Genomic DNA, 27,233 nt, shown 5'->3' with positions numbered 1-27,233 from the left:
CCAGAGACAGGCGACCCCTATTTTATATCCTCAGAGGGGCTTGTCCTTGTGTATTCCACGCATCACGTGAATTGTTCTCTTTTTTGAAAGCTGCATATGGATTAAATCAGATTTTTGAGTGAAGAAAGCCTCGTTTGAAGTTCTCTCTCCTTTTTTTTGGTTTCTATTTTAAACGTGGCCTCTTTACTCCTGTCCCTCAGTGCTGGGTGGGAGGGCACGGAGGCGGCCCCGCCCCTCCCAGACTGTCCCGAGCCGTCCCAGGGTCACCCTGCGGAGCCCTCACGAGCCGCCCCCAAGGTGCAGGGACAGTCCCACTCACCAGTCTGCCGCCTCCTCCGCCGTCTTCCTCCCGGTGGCGGCCAGCGCCTTGAGCCTGCAGGAGAGCAGAGCGCAGGGAGCGGTCAGAACCCGCCCTTCGCGCGGGTTTGGAAGGGGCGAGAGGCAGGGGCAGTCCTGCCACACGCGGGGCCTTCGGGCAGGCCCGCACCCCACCCGAGGGGCCCGGCCCTGCACGTCCAGCGGGATGCTCTGCCCAGGCGTCTGTGCCCCCCGTGGCCTCACTGGGGTCTGTGACCACGCAGCTCTGCGCACGTGCCCCTGCCCGTTTTCCTTCCAGGCCTCCCACCTCCAATCCCTGGCATGGAGTCCGAGGGCTCATGCCCTGAGGTCCACCCATGCCTGCAGTTTGTCCCCCCTGCCACCACCCAGGGACCCTGCACCAGGGCCAGGCAGACTCCTTCTCAGACCCTCCAGTCGGCAGTGCCCTGGCTTGCACACGCACCTCCCTGCCAAACATGGCCCTGCGCCAACATGCCCACGGTTCTTCCAGGCTCTGCTCAAACGTCCCCCCTCCAGGAAGCCCTCCCCAAACCGCCCACCGGGGTGGATGAGCAGCCCCTCTGTGTTTCCCGACCGTGCCCACGGTCACAGTCACCATGCCTGTCCTGTCGGTGAGCTCGGGCCCGTGCGCCTCCCTTACCAGACTGCGAGGCTCTGAGGCCTACCTGTGTCTTCCTCCCCATTGTAACCGGGACGTACACACACTGGGTTGGACTGAACTGAACCGGACCAAACTGAACTAAACTAAGCAGAATGGACTACGGCTGAGAGGGTTCGTTCAGGGATTCAGCCGGAAGTAGCTGAGGGTGACTCGGAGCCCAGAAGGGTGCGGCCCAACGCTGCCATGCGGTCAGTACCCAGGGACGCGCCTCCTGGAGAGGCTTCGACAGACAGGCCTTGGCATGGAGGCTCACCTGGGCTGCTTCAGACTAATGAGAAGTTTAAAGCAGGTTTCCTCCCCCCAACATGCGGCTAATGTTTAAATTAGAAGGAATTCTGAGCAGGTGTCAGGAGCGGGACGATGCGTGGGCTCCATCGCGCCGTAGAGAGTGGGGCTGGGGTCCTGCCCTGCCTGCATCTGCCCTCTCCGGCCTCATGTCCAGTCTGCCCTGACGGGAGGTGCTCGGGAAGGGCCGGCACAGGGCAGGCACTCTGCTCACCCTGCCCTCTGCTCGGGCTCACAGGCCCCGGCTTATTGTGAACATAACCCGAGGACAGTGTCCTGATTGGGGCTGGGGGAGCTAAAGGGCTCCAGCCTCAACATTGTTTCATCCAATTAGGTTGGGGTTTTGTTATAATGTTTAAGGAAGTTTGCCCCCTCCCAAACCCAAGGCCACCTAAGAGGACTTCTGATGTACGTTCCATGGGGATGAGCCTCGAAAGGCCCGACTCTAAGAAAGCACTCTCTTGTGGAAGCTGCAGCCAGGCTCAGGATCAGAGCTCACTGCTTTGGGGATTTCTTCCCTCCCTGAGAGCGTAACTCCTAAGGTTAAAGTTTCCTGGGTGTGGACTTTCTCCTTGGATAAGCGGAGTCGTGCTAACCCAGTCGTTTCTTAAACATTTTGTATCATTGGACACTAGAGCGATCGATCTCTCTTAAGGACAAGACGAATGGTTTTCCTGCGCCGTTTAGAAGCATTCTCATGTCAGCAGGTCCCAGAATTAGAGACTCACTGGGCCGTGGGCCTTTCAAATTAGAGTTTCGAATGTCGTCTCCGAGACACTTTGTGGTCGTACCACAAAGAGGTACAAACCGGGCCCCAAGCTCCTCCAAACCCTGAGAAATGGGGGCTCCATAGTAACACATAGCTTCCAATTTCCACAAATTTAGGCCCCCCACCAACCAGCCAGCAAGGTTTGTCCCAATGATGTCATTTATAAACAGCAGCAAACAGCGAGATTTAGAGACAGTTTCTCGGCCTGCAAGGCGCACACCTTCGACAGGAAGTCTGTGCTCTGAGCGCCTGCAGTTGTGCAGCAGGGACCTCAGGAGGGCCGGGCTTGGAGTCACGGGCAGGTGCCCAGTGGGCAGTACTCACGCGGTGTGTGCTGGGAAGCCCATGGCCAGGAGGGGGTCCAGGAGCGCAGCGGAGCTGCGGCCTTTGAGCTTGCTGTTGACCTTCGCGTAGACCTGCGTCTCCCCGGCTGCCATCTCTTCCTGCCTGCAGACCGAAGCGAGCAGATAAAGCCTGAGAGGGAGAGGCAGGAGAGGCTGGGGCTGTGAAGAAAAACCTCAAGCCTTTTTTGATCTTCGTGACAAATGCTAATATCCTGTTTGCATAGGAGACTGGTTTTCAGAGTCCTCTTGGCAGGGTGCTGGGGTGCAGCGTCCATCCACCCTGTTTCCACAGTGGGGCTCGGGTTCCAGAGGTGCCTGTGTAGAACCAGCCCTCGCTCTGACATGGGCTGCACTGGGAGCAAGTCTGCATGAGAAGGGGGAGGGGCGAAGGGGTGGGAACCAGGGTTGAGCGTTCTCTGCCGGGGCCCGCAGGCCACAGAACCCGGCCCCACCCGGGGCCTCAGTCTCCTTATGTGTAGACAAGACACTATGCCGCACTGTGTGCCAATTTCCATACTCGCTCGAAAGTTTTTCGTTCTTTTAGTTATACATTGACTTCTTTTTTTTTGATTTAAAAATATTTAAATTTAAAAAGGTTTTTATTTTTTTGCATGTAGGAAAGTTGCTGAATTGTATGTGTGCAACTCAATGCATTTTGAGTGAACACACACACACCTGACTGCCCCAGGGCCAGCAGTAAAACTGGTTCTCACCCCGGGGGAGGTCTGGACCCTTCCCCAGGGCCCATGGCAACGTCGGGAGACATTTTTGGCTACCACAATGAGGAGGGAGTGTTTGTTGAGGCCAGGGATGCTGCAGTGCAGACCAGAGCAAAGAAGGATACAGCCCTACATACCAGTAGCATCTAGGCTGAGTATCTCTGCTCTAGAACTTTACCAGGACCTCGGGAGCTCCCCTGCCCCCAGTCCCCGTCCAGCCTCCTAGTTACCCCCCCCCACAAAAAGCAACCACTCTACTAACTCAGACATCAATTTAGCCTATTTTTGAAACTTATACAAACACAACCATATAGCATACATTCTTTTGTGTCTGGTTTCTTTTGTCCAAACTTATGTGTGTGAAATTGATTGTAGCCATAGTTAGTGTGCTGCACTGCTGGGCATGTTCTATGAGGTGAATGCAGCGTAATTTATTTTTCTGTGCACATTTGTGTGGTTTTCCGCTGTTTTGCTGCTGCGGACATTCTTGTGTATATCTTTTGGTGCCTGGTGTGCATTTCTGTTAGGGACATAGCCAGGGGTGGGATTTTGGCTCACAGTATATGTGTATAATGAATCAGAAACTGCTGAGTGGTTTTATAGAGCAGTTGTTCATTTGCCCTCTCACCATCAGTGGGTGAGCATTCTGGCTGCTCTACATCATTGTCTACACTTGATACTGTCAGTCTTTTCAGTTTTACTAGGACCATAAAAGCATTATGCTAATTTCCACCAAAAACAACACAAAAAAAAAGGCCTGCTGGGATTTTATTTGGGATTATGTTGAACCTAAAGATAAATTTAACAATATTGAGCCTTCCAATCCATGAATATGGTATATCTTTCTATTTACTTTCCCTTAAAAATCTTTTATAGTTTTCAGTGTCTTGTTCTTTTGTCATTTATTCCTATGTGTTTATTCCTGTTTTTGATGCTATTGTTTAAAAATAATTTCTATTTCCATTTCTTTGTTGCCAGTGTATAGAAAGACAATTTTTGTATATGGACAGCCATACAATAATCTGGCTCAGGTCACTTATTAATTCTAATATTTTGTAGGCTTTTAGATTTTTTATGTACACAATTATGTAATCTTCAGATAATGACAATTTTCTCTTTCCTTTCTAATATTTATAAATTTTATTTTTTCTTCTTCCCATGTTGTTCTGGCAAACACCTCCAGTGCAATGTTGACTAAAAGTGCCTTTTTTGGTAGCTGCTTTTATCAGATTAAGGAAATTCCTTTCAACTTCTCATTTGCTGAACTGTTTCCACAAATTCATTAGTGGATATTGAATTTTATCAAATGCTTCTTCTGCATCTATTGAGATAATCATATTGGTTTCCTTCTTTATTCAGTGAATGAGGTAATGTACACCAGTTGATTTTGGAATGTTAAATCAACCTTGTTCTTCAAAGATAAGCCTCCTTGGTCATAAAATGTTGTCCTTGTCATGTAGCACTGGAATTGATTTGCTAATACTTCATTTAGAATTTTTATATCAATGTTTGTGAATTAGCTTGGCCTGTTGTTTTCCTTTCTTATAATTCCCTTGTTAGGTTTTAGTGTCAGTGGGTGACTAATTCTTTCTGATTTTTCTGTGACTTTCTTGGTCTTAATACTGAAAGTTCCCATTGAAGGAATCTCTCAGTCCCAGGTATACGAGGACTGTTGATTGGTCACCTGAAGTGTCAGCTTTATTTGGCCTCATAAGTGAGTTGGAAAGTATTTCCTCTTTCCCAGTTCTCTGGGTTTTTGTAAGATTGGTATAACTTCTTTCTTAAATGTTTGAAAAGATTTACTCATGAAGTCATCTGAGCCTAGAATTTTCTTTGTTCAGAAGTTTTAAATTATGAATTTAATTTTTTTAACAGATATAGAAGTATTCTTCTTGTATCTGTTTTATAGTGTTTTTTTTTCTCAAAGAATTTGACCATTTTATCTAAGTTGTCAAATTTCTTGGCATAGAGTTGCCAGGTCTTCTTTATTTTCTTTCAATTCTATTACTTAAATTTTTGTGTATAGGTCTTGCAGTATTTATTAGACTATTCTTAGGTGTTGGGCCATTTTTGATGCCACTGTAAATTATATCCCTTTAAAATTTCCTGTTTGTATTCTTTGTTGCTGGTGACTCAAACTACTATTGATTTTACATTATTTTATATTGAAACATATCCAAAAGACTTGCTTGACTTACTTACCAGTTCTAATCATTCATCTTTAGAAATTTTTAAAAAACATATGTTTTATTAATTTCGGAGAGAGAGAAACATTAATGATGAGAGGGAATCATTGATCAACTGCCTCCTGAACGCCCCCTACTGGGAATCGAGCCCACAACCTGGGCATGTGCCCTGACCGGGAATCAAACCTTGATCTCCTGGTTCACAGGCTGATGCTCAACCAGTGAGTCACACCAGCTGGGCTAGAATTTTTAAGAGAGTCTATGTCAAAAAATATTTTGTCTATGAATAATGATAGTTTTATTTATTTCTTACCAGTACATAGTCTTTTCTTTTAAAGTTTCTTTCTTTTTTCCTTTCTTTTCCTTCTATTTCCTTTTCTCTTCTTTGGCTCAATATGTCTCTTCGGCTGTTGTTGCCATAGGCAAATCCTGCCAACTCCACCTTCAAAACAATCCCAAATCCAGCCCATCTTCACTGCACCACTAGCACCTCCGTCAAGTCCCAGCTGCGGGGGCAGAGGTTTTCAGCGGCCTCTGCTAGCTCCCCTGCGTCCCCCAGCCACCTGCCCTGCACTCAGTGCACATGTGCAGATCCCGACTTGGCCCTGCTCAGCCCCTCCTTGTTTTTTACCACGTGGAAATCAAACCAGAGTCCTTCCTCCCAATGGCCTGGGCGCCCCCACACTCTGCCCACCAGCCTCTCCAGGCAGGTAGGCTCTCCCCTAGTTCCTCAAACACCCCCAGCTCATCTTCCCTGGGGCTTTGGGGTTGATGGGCCTGTGCTTTCAACAACCTCCCTTCTCAGCTCATGAGACCCACTGTGTCCCGTCCCTGCATCTTGCCTGGAACACCACTTCTCCTCCTCCCCTCCCCTGCCCACCCCTCACTCAGCCTCTCCCAGCCTAGTCCCTTCCTAGCCTTTGTCACCACCTGAGACCACAGGTGAGTGCTTTGATCCCTGTGTCACCGGCTCTGAGTCTCGACGCCTGGCTCGTGGCAGATGGCCCATGAATATTTGCTGAATAAATGAGTGCACGTTCCATATCCACCAACCCCAAAGGGCTCTCAGTCCCCTGGCCCAGAGCAGCAGGGCCATTTCTCTCCTGATAAGACATGTTAACCCTCATTGTGTGCAGGAACCCTCGGGACATGGAGGCCCCTAGGAACGGAGTGGCAGTGTCTCTGGAGAGTGCTGGCTGCAGACTCGTCAGCTTCCCTGCCTTTTGTCCTCCGAGCAGCTGTGAGTCTACCCGTGGGCTCAGTCACATGGGGGAGGGGCGTGTGTACGGCCCAGAAGCCCCCACCCAAGTGCTTTCCCTGTCCTCTTGGAGTGCTTGCTCAGCACTGGGCAGGCCCGCCTGTCCTCTTACATAAAAGGAGTGCCTGTGCTCCAAGGACTCTCCTACGTGACGTTTCGGCAAAGGTTTGCTTACCTTACTTACTAATTAAAGGGCAGCCACATTTTCCCCTGCCTGGTCCCCGCGGTCATGCTGCCGATGGCTACCTGATAGCCTCACGCAGGTTGGGTTACACGGTCGCCCGAGATCGTGCCATTTGCTGTGATGATTGAGTCGACAAGGCTGAGTGACTTGGTGGAAATATTTCCCGATTAGGCTACACCGTTGGCAGCCTGCTCACCATCTCGCTCACTTTTATAATGAAAAAGGAAATTCTCTGTGTTTTGAATGATGGCGGCTCCAGAAATGGTGAGTAGAGTGGGTGGTGGGGAGAGAAGGCGCTGCTAACTGGTGACCCCTCGCTGGGCATTTCGACGCTGTAGGACCTGCCCGGCTGTGGCCTGTTTGGGGAGGGCCTTCCTCACCTGGGTCCCAGGTCCCAGGAAGCATTTTCTCGTTTGTTCTTACTCTTGTTGTAAAGTTCAGCTGTGTAATTTGCTGTGTGCCGATAGTTCACCAGCCGGAACCAGCAAGAACCAAACCCGAAAACGCTGCCTGTGGATTTACTGGGTTCTGAGATGCGCTTCAAGGCTACTCTTGCGATGGGAATGGAATTAACGTTTCTAGCGCACCACTTGCGCTTAGGTTTTCCTGTGACCACAGGAAGAGGAAGTTTGTTTTAAATGGCTTCATGGTTCCCTTCTGCATGTCAGATGTTACAGCTGCAAACAAAAAGGAAATTAGCAAGTGCCCCCTGCCTGGTGCTCTGCCTGTTGGGACCCCACAGCTCGGTGAGGCAGGCGCCCGGAGGGGCAGGCCTGCTCCCAGGGACCTCGAGCTGCCCTGTGGCTGGGCCACTTGGTCATTCCCTTGCTCTCTCCACCCCTCGAGGGCCACTTGGTCATTCCCTCGCTCCCTCCGCCCCTCGGAGACTCACTGGGAATGACTTCCAAAGGCCCTGGCCTCTGGGGCCCTGTGATAGGGGGAATTCTGGACGAGAGAGCCCAGTGCAGCTCCCCTGCCGCCAGCGTCGCCAGCCACTCCTCCCTTTGCTCTGAGTGTGGGGCGGGACCGGGCACCCCAAAGGCCTGGATACTTTCATCCGTAATTAGGTCACAGCTGTGCGGGCCAGGAAAGCTACAGATACTGTGGGCGAGTGTCCCCTCCCTGGTGCCGTTGACACGGGAGGGGAGCGGATATTATGTGAGTATCGGAACTTCTGGTGTTTATGGTATGGGTGTCCCACGTGCAGCCGGAGGGTCGAGTTTATGTGAGACAAACGGCAAAGACCAAAAAGAGAAGGAAGGTGCTTTGAAAGGAAATTTATCTTCTGTGAAGCTGTGGTACGGGGACCGCTAAACGGCAAAAGGGCGTCTCTCTGAAGATGTGTGTTTGGTTGATTTTAAGATCGGTCGAGCAAACATTGGGAAAGTCGTTATTTGAGCAGAATTAAGTTCATTGTTTTTCACTAGCTCTAGAAGTTTCGTTGTTATCTGCTGTAGCTGGGGGTGGGAGGGGAATGCGTTCTCACCAAATAGTTTCGATCCATCGGTACTGAATTTGCTTAATGTGAATGGTCAGATTTCAAAGATTTAACACAACAAAGATGCGTTTGATGCTAAAACTACAAGTAGGGAAGCAAACGCTTTCTGTTCTTCCTGGCGAAGGAGGTGGAGGTGGAGGTGGAGCCGAACCTCAGAGGCCCTGAAATAGTCACCATGGGCGAGAACGACCCGCCCGCGGCCGAAGGCCCCTTCTCCTTCAGATCCCTTTTTGGCCTCGATGACCTGAAAATAAGTCCTGTTACACCAGGTAGGTGGAACCAGGTGTGATTTCTGTACCCCCCGGGCCCTCCCATCTAGATGACAAATGTGGTTGAGGGCTGAGTGTCCCTCTGGGGAAATATTCCCCCTTGAACACAGGCGATCCCTCGGTTTACAGAATAGGGGAGAGAAGGGGCGTCAGGGGTGTGTTTGTTCAGCCCCTGCTCCCTCCCTGGACGCGGTGTTTGTGTTCTCTGCCGGAGATTTTCCGAAATGGCTGCAACGGCCCCTGGGAGTTCGGGGCCAGGTCCTGGCCAGACTCTGAGCCCTCCGGGAAGGTCTGAGGGGCGCTCACCAGCCCCTCCGGAAAACTTACAACCAGCTGGACATCCCTGAAAGTATTAGATGCTTGGATTAAAATCCAACAGCAGGTGACAGAGTTGCTCCTGGCAGCAAAGGGAGGAAAGTTGGTTTCGTAAACAGGTTACAAATATTTGGAGAAACGGTGGACTCCATAGGAGTGCCTCTCCAGCCAGGATCTTTCTGGAAAGGGTACCACAGTGAGCTGTGCTCGCAGGTCCTGCATGCGGTCAGGAATTTTGGCCTCTGGGGCCGGGAAGGGGGACACCTGGGGGCTCTGGCCGAGGTTCCAGAAAGCATGAGTAGGGGGCACCCTAATGATTCCTTTGAGACCACAATTGATATCGAGGGAGGGGGAGTGGAGAGGATGGGAGATGGGAGGAGAGATTTCAAGTAAAAGAAAAGATACACAATTTAAAAATACTTCTCCAAAATTAACATAAATGTACATTTTAGAAGTACCCCCCACCTGCCCCCCCAGTTTCCTGGTTTTTATATCCGCATTTATTCTTGTCCTGTCATTGCCCGTGACTAGGCCTTCCCTCGGGGACGGGCGTTTCCCTCCTGCTGTTTGGTTTTTATAAATACCTTTTTAAATAACATCACAACATCCCATCAAGTATATGTGTAACTTACATAGCCATTTTATCATCATTCGACATACATTTCTAATATTTTTATAATATAAATAATAGGAACATGGGTAGCATTTTATACATACCTCTTTTTGCTGATTTTTGATGATTTCTTCATGATTCATTCCTAGCAGTGGGAAGGAACAAAAGCTATTTAAAAATTTTCTTTTTCAACAAAGTGATGTATTGTTCATGATAGGAATTTGGAAAATACAGTCAGTCAAAAAGATTTTTTAAAATTGTCCACAATTTTACCATTGCTCAGGGATGACTCTATTAGCCAATTTCCTATCAACGTATCTGTATGTCCCCTTGGAAGTGACATAGTCTCTTTGTATCATTTTGAAGCTTTTCCTTTGAACTAAACAATGTCATGTTTATTTTTCCACAGCATTAAATAAACATTCTTCAGGGTTTGGCAAACTATGGCCCATGGGCCAAATCTGGCCCACTGTCTGTTTTATAAATAAAGTTTTATTGGAACACATCCATTTATTCACATATTGTCTATGGCTACTTTCATGCTATGCTAGAGTTGAGTGGTTGCAACAGAGACCATATGGCCCATAAAGTTTAAAATACTTACTACCTGGTCCTTTACAGAAAAAATTTGCCATTTCTCTCTCATTTAATTGTCTCTATACCTTTTGTTATTCCATCAGTTTTTTCTGTTGGTCATTTAGGGTGTTTCCCACGCATCAGTATTATAAATGTCGCTCCTCTAAGTGTGCTTGTAGGTAGACATTTGTGTATATCTATGATGATATCTTAGGATAAATTCCTGGAAGGGGATTTACTAGGTCAAAATTTCCATTCATTTTTAAACTTTTAGTACGTATTTCAGATTTGACTGTGAAAAGGTTTACATAATGCAAATTGACTATTAAGTGGAGGGCTGTTTCCTTTCACTTTGGACTGTAGTGATGATGATGGTGGTAATAATAATAATAATAAATAATATATTGGGAAGTTGATATGTAGTTATCTCTAATTTGTGTTTTTTACATCTCCAGAGAGTTGAAAGTGTTTTTCTGCTTGTTTATAATTTTTATGAGTGCATCTTGCTCTTTGGTTTAAGCCCTTCCTCAGAGACAGAACAAGGGGTGGGTGGGGCCGTGGTAGTGCCCCCAGGGCACTATGGTGGAGCAGTGACGGTCAAGGTGAACTGACACAAAGGTTCTAGTTGAACAACCTGTGACTCTACAACCTGGATTCGCTTCCTAAATTAACTCTTAGATAAAGAACTGAAACACTATGAAGTCATTCTTGAGGTTCCTGCCGATTTTTAATGTAAATGGGGAGAAGGCATCTCAGTGGGGGAGACTCGTTAACTTGGTGCAGGCTTGTGGGGTGCGGGGGAGAGTGGACAAGAGGCTTCTGCTCTGTTAGCTCAAGACCCAGCCCCGGTTGCCTTGGAAGGAATTGGTCTCTAACCCTGAGATAAACAGCCTTCCTTATGTCAGTCAGTCATCCATCTATCCATCCATTGCATTTACTAATATTTATCAAGAACTGCCAGGCGCCAGGTGCTATTCTAGGTGCTGAGAATGCAAATGTGAACACACCGCTGCTCTCTCCCCGCCTCGCCTCCTTTCACTCTGTCCCTCATGGTCCCTGAGGACGGCATGTGGCGAGTGTTTCCTTATTTCCCTGGGCTTCTTACCCTTTTCTTTTGTTTACTCTTTCCTCCTTTCCCTCCCCTTCCACTTCTCCCTCCCATGTTTGTATTTAAATTTTCTTCTTTTTAAGGTTGCCCTGAATGATACTGGCATTTTATAATCACACTATTGCCAGAAGGTGAAGTTGTGTGTTTCCAAAGACAGGTAGGGAGAGGTCTTGGCTCCTCCATGGGAGACCTCTTGGCTCAACATCTCCAAGGCCAGGAGGAAAGAGGCAGGGGCAGTCTCTGTCCTGCGCAATGGCATGGCCCCTAGAAGGCTTTCTTTCCTTCCTCCATTCCAATCTTCCTAATTTAAGGGACAACAACTTGAGCGTGGTTGTATTTTCGGGATTGATGAGATAATTTGCATGAAATGGCCTTCCTGTTCTTCGGACGGTAAAGGGGGCGGATGGAGATTTTCCTGGTTGTACAGAGAGGCCTGTACTTCTAGATATCTTACTGCTCTTCGCATCTCCTTTCCACCCAATCTGCCTGGTACTTTAGGCAAGAACTGGGAAGGGTCTGGAGCAAGCTAACAAGTCAGACTGCCACAGTTCCATGGATGCTGGCAGAGACTCACGGGTCAGACGCAAAGGACTTTGTTACCCACAGCCCAGGCGGCACCTGCATCCTGTTTGAGTTGTTGCTCTTGCCCACCAAGTCCCATGGAGGTGACGTGGAGCAGCCCAGTGGGTTGCACACACAGTGGGTCTGCATTTCCAGCTGAGGAACCCACAGCTAAGGGAACCTGAATCTTTATAATGGACTATATAAGCAGACCTGCACAAACTGCCTCAAAGCGAGACATTATATTTATTACGCTGGACAGTAAATAAACCTGCCCCTTGCTCTAGAGAGACACTACCTCTTCTGAGGCTGTTTGCTCTGCCAGCATCCTCAGAAAGTTCACGTTCTGGAACCAAGGCCGTCAGTGCTTTGGTGCACGAGACCCATGAAGAAGGGTCTGCTGCACCATTTGGTCACCCTCTCAGAGGTCCCAGCTCCCCCTCTCCTGAAAGTACCCTGTTTGGATTTACATATCACCCTCCTCTGTGGGAAAATGTCTTTGAAAGTTGGTGTCCTACTTTCCCTCCGTTTTGGTTTCCTAGGGCCACCGGAACAAAGTGACACAAACTAGGTAGCTGAAAACAACAGAAATATTGCATTACCTTTCTGGAGGCCAGAAGTCTGAAAGCAGACCTTGGCAGGGCCCTGCTCCCTGAAACCTGCGGGGGAATCCTTCCTGCCTCTTCCTGGTTTCTGGTGTTTTGCTGGCGATCTTTGGTGTCCCTTGGCTTGTAGATGAATCACCCCAATTTCTGCCTTTACTTTCATGTGCTTTCTCCCATATCATCGTGTGTGTGTGTGTGTGTGTGTGTGTGTCTGCATGTATGCCTGTATGTCTGCCTCTGTGTTCGAATTTCTCCTTTTTGTAAGGACACCAGACCAATTAGGGCCCACACTGATCTCTCAATTGAACTTCATCACCTCTGTAGACTCTGTTTCCAAATAAGATGACATTCTGAAGCCCTAGGGGGTAGAACCACAACATATCTTTTTGAGGACGCACCATTCAACCCATAACACCATCCCTTGACCCAGGATGAACAGAACTGGGTCAGAGTCGGAGAGTGTGGGGCTAGACTTCTAGAGAATGTGCCCCTGGTGGGTGGCCCTTTCTCTAAATTAAGGCTGGAACATTCTCTGCATTGGAGGGAAAACGAATAGCTAAATTTTAAGTTTTCTCTTACTCAAATTTGTTGCTCTGGCTTTTGGCCCGCCCTCCCTTCTGGTTTGCAGATGCGGATGCAGTGGCCGCACAGATCCTGTCGCTGCTGCCACTGAAGTTCTTTCCCATCATCGTCATTGGGATCATTGCACTGATCCTCGCGCTGGCCATTGGTCTGGGCGGTGAGTATGAGCTGTTATTTAGCAGGCTCTCAGCTACCTATCTGGGCACTTAAACTTCCATGAGCTCCCCCACCCCAGCGCAGCGCCACCACCCAGCCTTAATTACTGGAGGCAAACATCCTTCGGCTTCGCTGGCTTTGAGTCTGATTTGCCTGCGTGAATGTAAAGCCAGCCTGAGGCCCAGCAGGGGCTGCTGGCCATGCTCGGGGCTTTGTCACCACAGAACCTGCCCGGTTAGAAGTGTCCACAGGCAGCCGATGAAATAGAATCCGCGGGCAGGAGGGGTGCAGGGCTGGGTGGAGAAGACAAGGAGGCCATTCAGGCCAGGCCAAGCACGCCTGCTATTTTTAAAAGGCCAGGCAAGTGGCTTTTGAGAAAGCGAGTCCTTTGGATGGTCTCTAATAGGGAACACTTTCCCATTCTCTCTTTCAAATACCTGGAATACAGGTCAGGGTGATTGTCCACTGTGGTGTGGTCCGCAGTCCTTTCACTAACTGCCCAGAGTCAGCGACAGCGGGAGGCAGACAGGTGGGGGGTGGGGGCCTCACTCAGCCCCCCCCCCCTTAACTGGCTCTGCCGGTCGGTCGGTCTGTGCACAGTCTCTCTTGGCCCTGAGCCCTCCAGGGCCTAAATTCGCCTCCAGTGGTGGCTCAAGGCCACTTAGTGAGACAAAGCGGGGCGCAGCAGCCCCACCCCCTGGAATTTGGAACAGAAGCTGGGCTGTGACACAGGTGCCTTACTGACGGGTGAGCTGGAGGCCGTGGGCAGGCGGATGGTCGTTAGTGCTGCGCACTGAGGGAGCCCCTGTTGACGTTCCCGCCTTCTCCTGTCCCCAGTCCACTTCGACTGCTCCGGAAAGTACAGGTGCCGGTCGTCTTTTAAGTGCATCGAACTGACGGCTCGATGTGACGGCGTCTCGGACTGCAAAGCCGGGGAGGATGAGTACCGATGCGGTAAGGCCCTGCCTCTTCACTGCAGACACGGGGAAGTCGGCACCAGCCGGCCCTCGCCTTTCTCAGCTGTGACATGGGTCCAAGTCCATGCCAGAGTCTAGCTAGGTCCTCAACTGCGATCCAGCTGGCACCCAGGAGATCCTGGGCTGGGTGTTAAGGGAGGGGCATTCCATGAAGCTTAAATTGTTGGGGAGACCACGAGCAGGAGAGCTCAGGGGGTCCTGGCAGTCGGAGGTCCCTGCAAGGGGGGCCTCTGGGAGAGGGGCAGCTGAGACTGAGCGGAGGAAGGCCCGGGCTGCTGCAGAGAAGGCTTTGTGGCCTCAGGGCTCTGCAGGCCACCAACGGCCGCTGTCTGCCCCGGCCAGTCCGCGTGAGCGGTCAGAATGGCGTGCTGCAGGTGTTCACAGACGCCGCCTGGAGGACTGTGTGCTCCGACGACTGGAAGGGCCACCACGCCAACGTCGCCTGCGCCCAGCTGGGCTTTCCAAGGTAACTTAACGGGCACTTCCAGGCTGTGGGTAAAACATTCGTAGCGACCACGGCGAGACAGCCACCGCGCCATCGGGCGCTCACAGGGCGCTGCGCCCGCGTGGCAGCCCCACGATGCCAGGCATCCTCACGAAGCTGCGGCGCAGCGCCTGGGAAGCTGCGGGTCGGTGCCGCGACCTTGCTTACGTTTCTGCACAGCTCAGGCTTCACTGAGCTTTGTTCCACGTAGCGGGTGTGTTGGCGAGTGAGGCAGGCCGGGTGCTTCGTGTTTTGCTCACGCCACAAAGAAGGGGAAGTGGGCATCATTACCCATCTCCCCTCCCGCAGCTCTTTTCAAAGTTGGACCTTCTTTCCCAGTGTTCCCCGGAGACCTGCTCCCTGACGCTTTCGCCATTTGCTTGCTCCTGGTGTCCCCCGATCTCTTCCTCCTGTGTGTTCATCTCTCCAGCGGGGACCATGCCCACTCCAGGCAGACTGGGAAATTATTATCCCTGACCTGTTGTTCTTGGGGTGCTCAGCATCCCGACTGTGGTGCCCACCTGAAAACACCCGCCCAGTTCTATATTCTGTTCCCTCCGAGGCTTGCAGAGGCCAGCAGAGGTCAGTGCAGCTGAATGTCAGGGGGCCCCCCAGCTGCATCGGGAAGTGATCCTCCCACCAGGCGCCCGGAGCCTGTGCTCGTGGATGGAGCTGCAGGGTGGGGCTGACCGTCCACCATTCCAGACTCCGCCAGGCTTAGAGTGCCTTGGTGCACTGGCAAGAAGAAGCCATTGATGGTTTGGGGGACACAGTGGCATCCCCCAGGAGGATACCTATGATGCTGTGACGGGCATATTGACAGTTTGGGGGAATACAGTGACGTGTCCCTCTGTAGGATACCTGCAGTGCTGTGACTTGAGCACACTGATGATTTGAGGGGACATGGTGACATCCCTCAGTAGGATACCTGTGATGTGACTTGACCACACTGATAGTTTGGGGGATACCATATGTTCCCCAGTGGGATACCTGTGATGCTGTGACTTGGGCACACTGACAGTTTGTGGGGACATGGTGACGTCCCCCAGTAGGATACCTGTAATACTGTGACTTGCGCACAAATCAATTGGGAACACGGAATAAATTTCTTGCTGCATCTGTGTTTCCAATGTTCTCGCAGCTACGTCAGTTCGAACACCCTCCGAGTGGACCTGCTTGAGGAGCAGTTCCAAGAGGACTTTGTCTCCATCAATCACCTCTTGCCGGACGACAAGGTGACTGCCCTGCACCAGTCAGTGTATCTGAGGTAAGTGCCAGGCAGGGCTGCCGTCTGCGCTGTGTCGTCACGTCATTGCTGCGTTCCTAAGGCTGCGCTGTCCCCCAGGGCACAAGACGCATGAGAGTGTTTTCTCCGGGTGAGGCTGGGTGGGCACAGCGGTTGCAAGGACCTAACCCCAACCCAGCACGTGTGGCCGACAGGGACAGGGTGGAGGGAGGGGGGAGGACCAGTGACGCGCACATCAGAGATGCAGCACTGTGGCTCACGTCGCCGGGCCCGTGTGGAGGGACAGAAGGAGGGAGGAAAAAAATTAGAAAGAATTAAGAAAGAAACGTGTCCGTCTTTGCTCACAAAGCCCTTTAACGGGTACCATTTACATTTCATGTGTCCCCTGACAACCCATGAGGAAGGTAAAATGAGGTGTCCTTAAGTGACAGTCAGGTACCTGAAGCTGAGAGGGTCCCCTGCCTGGTCGTATCGCCAGTGGAGATGCCGTCAGGGGTTCCGAACCCACCGTCCAGACGCTCTTCCTGGTGCCTTGGCCACACCCCGAGAGGAGCGTGTCCTCTGCTCTGGGAAACAAATTTGTCATCCTGTCCATCCTGTAACGACAGCCAACCCTGGGACACACATGCAGTCGTAGGGACAGCTGATCTCATGATGGGACTGGGGCTCTGACGGCAGGAAAGTTACAAAGGAGTCCGGGTGGATTATGACAAAATCAGGTGCCCAGCTCCCAGCCACGCAGGGGGAATGTGTGATTCCGGGTCGGTCACGTCTCCGCTCCGGGAGGGGTCCTCTCCCAGGTGTGTGTCCCAGGTCGCAAGGATTCGAGCCGGGAGAGCCTGCCATCCATCCAGTGGGCACTCCGTGTCCGCACACGGCGCTGCGCCCCAGCCGGCGTTTTTACCTGAAGTCTGCTGCACAGGCTAACCTGTAATCTGTATTCAAGAGCAGGGAGTAGGGTTTATTTTTATTTTTCTTCTACCCCGAGATTAAGTTAAAAAAAATGTTCATTTCACAGGCCTTGGGTGTTTACCACTAAGGCCCCACTTTTTCCACTTTAGGGAGGGCTGTGCCTCGGGTCGTGCGGTCACCTTGAAGTGCACAGGTAAGACTTCCAGAAGCACCGGGCGGAGGGGAAGCAAGCGCGCGCTCGGGGACTCTTGCCCCCGCGCCTCCTCCGCGGAGCCCCTTCCTCCCAGGTGCCAGGTGGGCGTCTGTGGGCTCCACCTCGCTGTAGTGGCTCCAGCAACCTGCCTTTCTCTTCCCTCTGCCCCCTCGAGGGAAAGTGCCCCAGACCCCCCAGGGGCTGTTCCTTAATCCTGGCAGGGGCACGGGGGTGCTGCCGGGGTTGGGTCTGGAGAGCCAGGCAGGTGCACGGAGCACCTGTGTTAGTGAGGAGGGGCCGTGGGGGTCCCCCGAGCTCCTGGTGTGTGGTCAGCATGCCGGAGGCAGGTGCAGCTGGGGGGGATGCTGCCAGCATGGGGCTCTTGGCTGTGATGGACTCTGCCCCGCCACACTCCACTCGTCCCGCATCTCGGGCGACCTGCCCCCACCCCTCACCCCTGCTCCCCCCCCAGCACTCTTCCCGGGCTGTGAGCTCTGTGAGGGCGGCGGGATGTCAGGGGGAGGAGAGGTCTGTGGGACGGGCCCCCAACCCTGTTCTCCCCGGCAGCCTGTGGCCTGAGGATGGGCTACAGCTCGCGAATCGTGGGTGGAAACATGTCCTCGCCCGCGCAGTGGCCCTGGCAGGCCAGCCTCCAGTTCCAGGGCTACCACCTGTGCGGAGGCTCCGTCATCACCCCGATGTGGATCGTCACCGCTGCCCATTGTGTTTATGAGTGAGTGCTCCCGACCCCTGGGTGTGGGCCGGTCCGGCCGCGTTGGGACAGGGCCGTTTGGGTGGTCAGCAGCAGGCCAGAAAGCAGGCAAACAGACCAGACGATTGCAAGTAATATCCACTGGAGGGACCCTCCCTCCTCACCGGGGACCCACCAAGGTCAACTTCGTGGATCTCAGACCCTTGGTCCTTACAGAAAAGATAGTAAGCGCTCATGCAGGGGAAACCCACCAAGGTAAAGGCCTCAGACTCTTCTCTCTCGTGGCCCAGAGGGTGAGAGAGAGGGCAGGCTGGGTGGGGACAGAGTCTCCCAGAGCAGTCTCCCTCAAGGGAGGTTAGCACAGGAGAAAACCATAGAAAACCCTCGGTTGTTTTTACTCCCTGTCAGTTTTACCTCCCTCAGAGGTGCAGGAGGGAGGCCAGGCCACTGGAGGGAACGTGTGGGGTGGGCCACTGCAGGGCGTGGGGGCTCAGGTAGGTGCGGACACAGGCCAGCAGGGCCGTGACACATTCACCATCTCCCTGGTGCTGGATCTGGGGTCACCTGGGCTTTTCCCGCTTTACCTCTCAGTCTCCTCCTTGCAGCCTGTACCTCCCCAAGTCATGGACCATCCAGGTGGGGCTCATTTCCCTGCCTGACAGCCCGGCCCCCTCCCACCTGGTGGAAAAAATCATCTACCACAGCAAGTACAAGCCGAAGAGGCTGGGCAATGACATCGCCCTCATGAAGCTGGCGGGCCCGCTCACCTTCGACGGTACGTCTGGATTCCAGGGCCGTTCCGTGGCTGCCTTTAGTTTCAGGAGACTCTGTAGTTGCTTGTTGGAGCGTGTTTAGGACACGCCTTAGAGAACTCGTTGGGCAATTGCAACACCCGGCTCGGTTCAGCGCTGGCATCGGTCGATGCTCTTCTCGTGAAAGCGGGTTTCCCCGGTGCTTGGCATGATGGGAAGTTTCCAGTCGTATTCTGGACATTCGGGCCATTGTGTTAGGAGACGCAGGGTCCTACGCGCATCTTCACTGTTAGCAGGCGCTCACCAGGCTCAGGTTCACTGTGCAGGTCTCGGTCTACCTTTGTGGGCCGTGGGCCGTGGTCCTGAGGATAATTTGATTTCAGAGCCTTTGTGGTTCTACTTTGGTCCATTTGGTTTGTCTGGTCCCCTTAGGGCTCCCACAGTCTGGACAGGAGTGGGCCAACCGTGGCCAGTGGGCCAAAATTGACCCTTTGCCTGTTTTGTAAATAAAGTTTTATTGGAACACAGCCACACGCATTTGTTTACCACTGCCCATGGCTGCTTTTACGCTACTGTGGCCCGGTCGAGTGGGTGCAATGGAGACCACTTGGCCTGGGAAGACTAACCTAGTTACGTTTGGTTCTTTCTGGAACAGATGCTGACCGTGGTCTAGACTCATAGAAGCTGCCACGGTCTAGGGCTGTTTTGAAGTCTTAGGGTTCCGGTGAGGGAGGGTCCCTGCTCTGAGCTAGTAGCTGTCAGTGACCTTTGGGAGATCGCCGGTGCCCTGCAGAGAGGAACGCGCCCATGAGACTGTTTCTCAGACAGTGTGTGTGTTGTTACCTCGTTACAGAGATGATCCAACCGATTTGTCTGCCCAACTCTGAAGAGCACTTTCCTGATGGAAAGATGTGCTGGACATCAGGATGGGGGGCCACCGAGGAAGGAGGTCAGTGGTCTGAAACCGAGTCTGAGCCCAGGGAGCAGAACACAGAGGGCCGGGATTGATGACCGCACCCACACCTCCCCGCCCGCGGCCCAGCGCAGTGTTCCCGCGGGATGCCCACAGGTCCCCGCCGCGGGTGCGAGTTGACTGCTCCCACAAACACGCAGGCAGCCGAGTAGTTGTGGGTCGTGAGTCACTATTTCATTTGTCTTGGGTGGTGAAATCACAGACTTTCTGGGGAGAAAAGTAAATTATGAAGGGCACTGTGGGCGCGCCCATGGAGAGCCCTCACCACCGCACCGGGGGGTTCCCCCGCCTCCTCCCTGCCCGCCTCCTCCCTCCGCGGACTCAGGGCAGAGGCGCCCGTAGAGACCCCCCCTCCCGAGGTGCATTCGGGAGACAAACTCCTAACCGGAGAGGAGCTTCTGTCTCTTGTGACTTTGGTAGACGTGTTATTTCATCCTACAAAGATCAGAGCAAACAAACAGGAGCTCATTGCTATAATCACAATATAATTAGTAACAATAACAAAAAAATACCTGTGAATGAAACCTGGGCCATCTGTTCATCAGTATGGGGCACAAACGTGGTCACAGTTCTCAGGGTTTCCATCGATTGCTTTCCTTATTAGTAGGACTGTTCATTTCCTGGGGCTGTTGTAACAAATTACTATAAACCCGGTGGCTTGAAACCCCAGACACTGATTCTCTCATGGTCTGGAGGCCACAAGTCTGAGATGAAGGTGTTGCAGGGCTGGTTCCCCCCAGAGGCTCTGAGGGAGAACCTGACCCTGGCCTCTCTCTGGGTCCTGGTGGCTCCAGCCACCTTGGTGTTCCTTGAATTGCAGGGGCATCACTCCAGTCCCCGTCACTGTCTTCACATGACCTTCCCCCTGTGTCCCTGTCTCAGGTCCCCCTCTCCTTTCTCATATAGGAACAGCAGTCTTTGGAGGCAAGGCCCACCCTGATCCAGGGCGATGTCACCTTGAGGTTCTTACCTTAATGACACCTGCAAACGTTCTAAGGCTGCAGGTGGACATTTTTGGAGAGGGGGCACAATTCAATCCAAGACAGGAGGTTCAGTATTTTCCTATTGAGACTTATTAGCTGAGTCTGTCACCTCCTGTGAGTCCAAGGCACATGGGGCTCACCCAGATCCAGAGGCCTGTCCCCCCAGCTCAGGGTCTCACCCCTGCGGCTGGCTACGCCTTCCTGCCCGTAGCGGAAGGTGCTCCCACAAGTGCTTTGAGCTTTGTTTCACCACATACCAGGTGCTGAGCTGAGCTCTGGATGCTGCCTGGGCTCAGAGCAGCCCCCGAGGGGGGTCTCTATGTTCGTGCCCATCTTGAGGACAAGAACACGGGTGCTGAGCGCCTTGCTTGGGCTCACGCAACCAGCTGGTGGAAGGCCTGGGGTTCTGTGTTCATGCTCCTCACGCATGTCCCCATTCATACTGTTATTCATGGACTTGGAGTGTCCCAGGAGGAGGTTTCATTGTCTTTGCTGGATCCTTGTGTACCGAGTAGGGACAGGGCCCATCTCAGCCCAAGCTCATGGCCAGGTGGTCCCCTCTGCAGGGCTGGTGGACCTGTGAGCAGATCGGGGAAGTCCGTGCAGAAAACACTGTGTAACTCACACTCATAGAACAGTTAAAAGGAGGGTTTTGCAGAGAGCAGACCCACACCTGCGGATACGTGCTACAGGAATGAGAATTGGGGTGAGCCCTGCTTTAAGCCTATGAAGCATAAAGATAATCCAGTTTACAAACAGGTTAAGTTAGAGGGCGTCGGTCTTGTTGGGGTGGAGCTGAGGCTGATGCACAGCAGTTGTATTAGTTTCCTGTTGCTGCTGCAACAAGTGACCCCAAACTCAGTGGCTTAAAACAGCATGAATGCATTGTTTTCACAGCTGTGGATTGGAAGTCCCACAGCAGGCTTGGTGGGCTGGAATCAGAGTGTCAGGAGGCTGTGAGGCTTCTGGAGGCCACATATCTTGGCTTGTGGCCCCTTCTTCCATTTTCAGAGCCAGCAACACAGCCCAGGGTCCATCTTGCTCCTCTCTGACCTCTGTTTCCATCATCACATAGTCTCCTCTGACCCTTTCAAGGATCCTGTGATTATATCTGGACTCCACCTGGGTAGCCCAGGATCATGTCCCCATCTCAAGTCTGCAAAGTCCCTTTAGCCGTGGAAGGTGACATGGTCATAGGTTCTGGGGATTGGGACACGGATGCCTGTTGGGGGGCATTTTCCTCTCAGCCACCCCAAGGTTCCTCCAAGAGCAGTGTGTGACCTTCATGAGCCTCAGTTTCCCTTCTGTGACCCAGGTTGCTCTGAGAACAAAACAGCCTGGTGCGGATCAAGTGCTTGACCTTGGGCAGGTCCGTGGTGGTGACAGTTGCCCCGTGTCAGTCCCGTTAGGGAAGTGGGTGGCTCTGACCTGAAGCAGCAGGGCCTGCATGGCCCATCATTAAGGAGAGAGCCCCAGGGCCGGCTGGTGCTCATGGTAGGCCCACCCCCACCCTCCTGCCATCCACCCGCAGGCATGGCTGTCCCCACCACTGAAGTGTTGGTGGCGTACCCTTGGCCCTGGTCCCCACCCCGGGTGCAGCCCCTTTGAATTCCTCACGACACGCCCCCCTTCCTCTGACACAGGCGACGCCTCCCCAGTCCTCAACCACGCAGCTGTGCCTTTAATCTCCAACAAGGTCTGCAACCACAGGGACGTGTACGGTGGCATCATCTCCCCGTCCATGGTCTGCGCGGGCTACCTGAAAGGTGGTGTGGACAGCTGCCAGGTAGGGGCCTGAGGTGACCTCCAGGGGCCGTGGCTGGGGTCAACGCGAGGCTGTTACGGTGGCCCAGCCCATGGAACAGGTCACTGCCAGCATTTCCCTGTGACCGATCGAAGAGCAAATTTACAGGGTGTGGAGAAGTTTGCTCAAGATATCGCACCCTTTCCCGGCCACCCGTGCATGCCCAGCGCTCGCACCCGGCCCGGGCCCTGGGTGGAAGGAGGGGTCTCGGGGGTGCTCCCTTCCCGACCCCTGTCCTCAGAGTTTGCAGGGGGACAAAAGAATCCAAAGGCAGGTGGGAGCCTGTGAACGTGGGCCTCCAAAGCCACAGCGGGTGAGACCCCAAGCCTACCTGGGTCTGGAGGTCGGCTGAAGCCCCCTGGCCCGGCAGCCCCTCCCTCTGAGAGCTCCCCCTTGGCTGCACGCAGCCGCCTTGCCCTAGGGGTTCCCCGTGTGTGGAATCTGTCGGGGGGACAGCTGGGGGACTATCCCGGGGGATAGAGGACCCACTATCAGGAATGCTGGGTCGGCTCTGGAAGGGTGAATGCAGAACTGCTCTTGGGCTGGATTTTGTGACTCGGTGACCAAGGAATCCTGCACGAGGACAAGGGACAGCCGTGATGGCACCTGTTCTGTCCCCCTTACTCTCTCTCCTTGCTGTCTAGGGAGACAGCGGGGGACCCCTGGTGTGTCAGGAGAGGAGGGTGTGGAAGCTGGTGGGAGCAACGAGCTTCGGCATCGGCTGTGCAGATGTGAACAAGCCCGGGGTCTACACCCGCATCACCTCCTTCCTAGACTGGATTCACGAGCAGTTGGAGGTGGGTGCTGTGCCTGCCCGGCTCCCCTGGTCCCCACCAGCCCCCCTCTGTCGCCGCCATCCTGCTGTAGGGAGCCGGGGAGGGATCAATCGGTTGTTGACTCGCCAGCAGTGACTCTGTGGCTCTCAGGTGTCGGATGTGAGCAGGCTCACCCACCGCTAGGCTCCGTGTGGGAGTGGCCCTGGTGGGGTGGGCGCGCGTGGGCGACCGTGCCTCCGCCAACTGGGGAAAGGAAGAGAGGCGGCGGAGAGGAGTTCTCGGGGGCGGGGACGAGTAGAGTGGGCATGTGTGCGTGGAGCAGAGGGTAGGCCAGGGCGAGACAGGTGGAGGAGCGCCCCCAGTGCCCACCGAGGGTGGGAGAGGGGAGCCCTGGAGATGGCGGGGAGGGAGAATGGGACACCCAGGGAGAGGAGCTGAGCGCCACTGCCACCGCTGACGCCAGAGGCCGGGTGGTAACAGCTGCCCCCTGAAGCACGTGGTGAGGCCAGGCCCACAGGAGCCTGGAGAGCAGGGCACCTCCGCCTCGTGGGCACTCAGCAAACGTTTGCTGACTTGATCTCAGACTCTCAGCCCCACATCACACATCACTCTTGGGACCAGTTTCAAAGACTTTTTTTTTAAAATTTAAATTGAGGCAAAATTTACATAACATAAGATTAATCATTTTAAAGTGAACTGTCCCACGGCATTTACACATTCACAGTGGTGTGCAAGCACCGCCTCTAGTTCCACGACGTCCATGTCCTGAAATAAAACCCCACTAAGCAGCCACTCCCTTCCTCTCCCTCAGCCTCTGGCATCCAGGAATCTGCTCTCTGTCCCTGGGGATCAAAGACCTTTGTAAAGGCTCCTTTTAACTTGAAACAACAGGCCAAGAAGGACTGAGACTCCATCCACCTTGGGTGTGAAGTTCCACTTCTTGGGAATTTTTGCTTTAAATGAGGAGACACGTAGTGGTTCCTTTTGTACAAGGCTGAGGCCCTGGCCTGGGACTCAGTGTAGTGTGAACTCCAGTCCTGCTGCTGTGAGCTGTGCCCTCTGCAGGTGCCCACAGTTCCTGCCTCGGTGCCCAGCTAAGGGCTGGGGCAGGGCAGCAAATGCTGAAGACAGGCCCGTCGGGAGGCACCTGCTGGCGCTCATTTGGTTGGTAATCGGCAGACTGGCCCAGTGCTAAGCTCTGCAGCACAAAATTCATTCAAAACCCACCAGCCTCTTACAAGGCATCAGAGAAGAGGGATGAAAGTGCAACCCCTTCACTGCAGTGGCCTCGATGGCCCGTGAGCGGGAGCCTGGGGTGCAGACAGCGGTGTGGACGTGGTGGGTGGGGGCAGGAACGCAGGAGCAGGGTCTGGATTCGCCCACGAAGCCACAGAGGAGCACCCTCCACAAGGGGCTGGAGAGCACGCAGGGGCTGGAGAGTCCATGTGACCAAGCTGCTGATCATGAAAACCAAGGTTAAAACAGGTGTCAGTGGGAGAGACGGACTCCCTGTCTTCAGGTGTGCAGGGGGCTGGGGTGGGGCCTGCTCACAGTGGCACTGCCTGAGGTCCCGGCCCATTTCCCCTCAGCATTATCCTGTGTGGTAGGTCCTAGGACCATCCTCATATGACAGGTGAGGGGACCTGCTTGAGGCCCCAGAGCACAACTCCAGCCCCAGCACCCGCTGCACAGCAGACCTTGCAGCTCTCCAACATGGGGGTGCACAGGACTCTCCCTGGCTGTTTGTGGACATTGAAGCCCCTAGGGCCCTTCTCCAGAGGGCGTGATCGGGGGGTGGGGTGAGGGCCCTGGTGACCATGATGCTCAGGGTCTTCGGGGTGCACTTTGAGAACATAGTTTACGGCCACGTGGCTCCCCGTTGGGATTAGAAAGGTTTCTACTCTCCGTGACACTGGGGGAGCCGTTCTGTCTGATGGATGGATGGCTCCCTGGCTGCCCGAGAGAGCATCTCAGCTGCCTCCAGCTCCTGGAGGCCAGTGTGAGACGCAGCCCTTTGCAAGTCTCTCTTTAGGGATCCCCGGGGAAGGCCAGAGAGGCTTCCCTTCCCATGAGAGACTTTCTAGGGGGTCTGCATTTTTAGTTTTTCCTTTGGAACTTGGATGCAAGGGCCTTCCAAGAGCTCCACATCTTGAGGGGAGTTGCCCATTTCCTAGCTGATGGAACTGCCTGCGGGGTCATCTTCATTACACCCAGCGGTTTTCTGTCTCACTGGGGCTTAAAACCTAATGGCGCTCTCGGGCCAGGACTCAGGGACATGATGCTAAGAGCTGGGAAGTTCGTGTGGAAACTACGGAAAGCGTCTTTCGTGGGTGATGGAGAAGGAGAGGCTGCACACGGGGAGGAGAGCTGGGTTACACTGGCCCGATCCCGGAGCTGGTGGCCCTGTCCGGCAGAGGCGGGCTCTGTCCCCGTTAATCTCGAGCAGAGGATGCTTCAGCTGGGGTAAAATGCAGGTGCCCCCTCTGGCCTCGTATTGAAGGGATGAAAGGTAACACCTACGTTTTTATTTCCAGAGGGACTTGAAAACTTGAAGAGAAAGGGGACAAGCCACCACGCAGAGCTCCTGCCACAATGGAGACACCCCGTCCCTCCACGGATTCTGGCTGGAAGCTTTGAGCAGGAGCAGATGCCTTCTGGGCTGGGCTTTCCTGCCCCAGCAGCAGAGCCGGAGGGAGGAGCATCTCTACATCGAGAACAGCCTGCTTCTGACACCTCTGAGCAGCCGCTGGGCTAAATGACCTTGAAAGTGCCTTTCTGACCTTCAAAAACAGGAACGTCTCCCAAGTGCTGCCCTTTCCCACTTGTCCTTTAGGTTTTCTCGACAGCGGTCCTTCAACACGAGTGACAACCTAAGCGAGTCTCACATGCAAAGCGATGAAGGTCACTCGGTGAAGCTCAGCCCAGAACTGCGGGGACTGTCACTGTGGATGTCACGGCCCACACGTTTTTACCCCCAGGCACCAGAACGACACCCACATTCTCTACTCCAAGGTCTCTTTCTGCACGCGGGAACTTGGTTTCCACATGGTTAGTGTAAGCTTTATGTCCATTCCAGTCTGCAGCGCTTGGTGCCTGATGTGTTACTGTCCCCTGCGTCCACGGCACATGTGCTCTCCTAATGCAGCCGTCGGTGGGAGCTTGTCTGAATGTGCACTGACCGCTCGTGTAAATTGAAATCACAAGCTTGACTGATTGCAGAGGCTCGAGTCCTTCGATCTCTTCTACGACGTACATTGGGGTCTTGCATTTTTCTGGTAGAGCAGGTTTCTCAGCCGATTGAAATGACTCATATTCTATTGATAGACTTAGAAGCAGAAATAAAGTGGTGGAAGGAGCCAGGGCCACCTCACCCCCACAGTGGGTCCTCAGGCAGACGGAGTAGACAGTCACGTGTCCTCAAGAGGCCAAAAGCCCCCCAGCCGGTGTGGCTCACATGGCTGAGCCTCGGGCCGCGCACCGAGAGGTCGCCAAGTTGATCCCTGGTCAGGGCGTGTGCCCAGGCTGAGGGCTCGGTCCCCAGCAGGGGGCGTGCGGGAGGCAGCCGATGGATGTTTCTCATCAATGTTTCTCTCACTCTCTTCCTCTCCCTTCCTCTCTCTCTAAAATCAATAAAAACATTTTAAAAAACACTGTTGTTTAAAGAAAAAAAAAAGAGGCCAAAAGTAACTCCAAGTCTGGTTTGCAGGAAAATGCTCCAAGTCGTGTCACTGAGGGGTGAGAAATCACAAAGTGGAGGATTTTTTTTTCCAGAAGAATGAAAATAGTGATGGTCTTTAAAATCCACCCGCTAGGAATTGGTGTCACATTTTCAGGGTTGGGGAGATGGGCCCTTAAGACAACACGTTCTCTAAGAGCGTTTTCCGACCTCTCCTTTTCTGCCTCTTCATCTTCCTGGCGAAGTGGGGGCAGCGGGAGGGGTGCAGGAAGCGTGGGGTTTGCGGCCCCCTCCGCACCAGCCTGGGTCACTTAGGCCCCTCCGCTCCCCGGGAGCGGCGCCTGCCCCACAAGCTGCCTCCTGCGGTCGGTCCGCAGAGGCATCCCCTCCAGGCAGGGCACCGCGCGCAGGTGTCCTATAATGTGAGTGGTTCCCAGCCCGGCATTAAAACTTCGTGCTCATTTTCTGGGGAAACCCCCTGTGAAACAAAAGACTTTCACGGCCAAAACCTTTCCTGAAAGAAAGGGCTTATTGAGCCACATGCTGCCGGGAAAGGACCGGGGCCTGGGGCATGCAGCTCGAACCACCAGCCTAGAAACTTCCCAGCCTGGCCACCAGGTGGGGCTCTGGGCAGGGCAGCCCCTCCCACCGCGTCGTCCTGGCCCAGGGAAAGTTCCAGATTGTGTCCAAGACTGGGCGGCTGCCTCCTGGGCCTGG

At 53.5% G+C, this 27,233-nt stretch overlaps 2 protein-coding genes across 5 annotated transcripts in view; one reads left to right on the top strand and one right to left on the bottom strand.

Moving 5' to 3' along the window:
• Positions 1–2,491, bottom strand: part of UBASH3A (ubiquitin associated and SH3 domain containing A) — a 31,217-nt gene extending 28,726 nt beyond the window's left edge. For both annotated transcript variants that reach the window (XM_087817940.1, XM_016221347.2), the window contains exons 1-2: positions 2,379–2,491; positions 320–373 (exon numbers count right to left, since the gene is read on the bottom strand). In XM_087817940.1, the coding sequence (XP_087674066.1) occupies positions 320–373; positions 2,379–2,491 (167 nt within the window). The remainder of the gene's footprint in view (positions 1–319; positions 374–2,378) is intronic.
• A 4,497-nt stretch (positions 2,492–6,988) lies between these two features.
• TMPRSS3 (transmembrane serine protease 3) lies at positions 6,989–25,653 on the top strand. 3 transcript variants are annotated; one of them, XM_016221328.2, is made up of 13 exons: positions 6,989–7,009; positions 8,371–8,512; positions 12,919–13,029; positions 13,866–13,982; positions 14,348–14,471; positions 15,631–15,756; positions 16,797–16,840; positions 17,408–17,573; positions 18,158–18,327; positions 19,158–19,253; positions 21,904–22,046; positions 22,709–22,861; positions 25,375–25,653. In XM_016221328.2, the coding sequence occupies exons 1-13, from the start codon at positions 6,989–6,991 to the stop codon at positions 25,390–25,392; spliced, it is 1,431 nt and encodes a 476-aa protein (XP_016076814.2). In that variant the 3' UTR covers positions 25,393–25,653. The 3 variants fall into 3 exon arrangements, with proteins under 3 accessions (XP_016076814.2, XP_087674065.1, XP_016076821.1); XM_087817939.1 differs by having other exon boundaries at positions 8,368–8,512; XM_016221335.2 differs by lacking the exon at positions 6,989–7,009 and adding an exon at positions 20,647–20,649 and having other exon boundaries at positions 8,419–8,512.
• The last annotated feature ends 1,580 nt before the right edge of the window (positions 25,654–27,233 follow it).

This window comes from Miniopterus natalensis, chromosome 6 (genome assembly GCF_054644295.1).
Source record: "Miniopterus natalensis isolate mMinNat1 chromosome 6, mMinNat1.hap1, whole genome shotgun sequence".
In the NCBI taxonomy this organism is placed as follows: Eukaryota; Metazoa; Chordata; class Mammalia; order Chiroptera; family Miniopteridae; genus Miniopterus; species Miniopterus natalensis.
The sequence above is the reverse complement of the archived record's forward strand: the minus strand, read 5'-3'. Positions and strand labels throughout refer to the sequence as shown.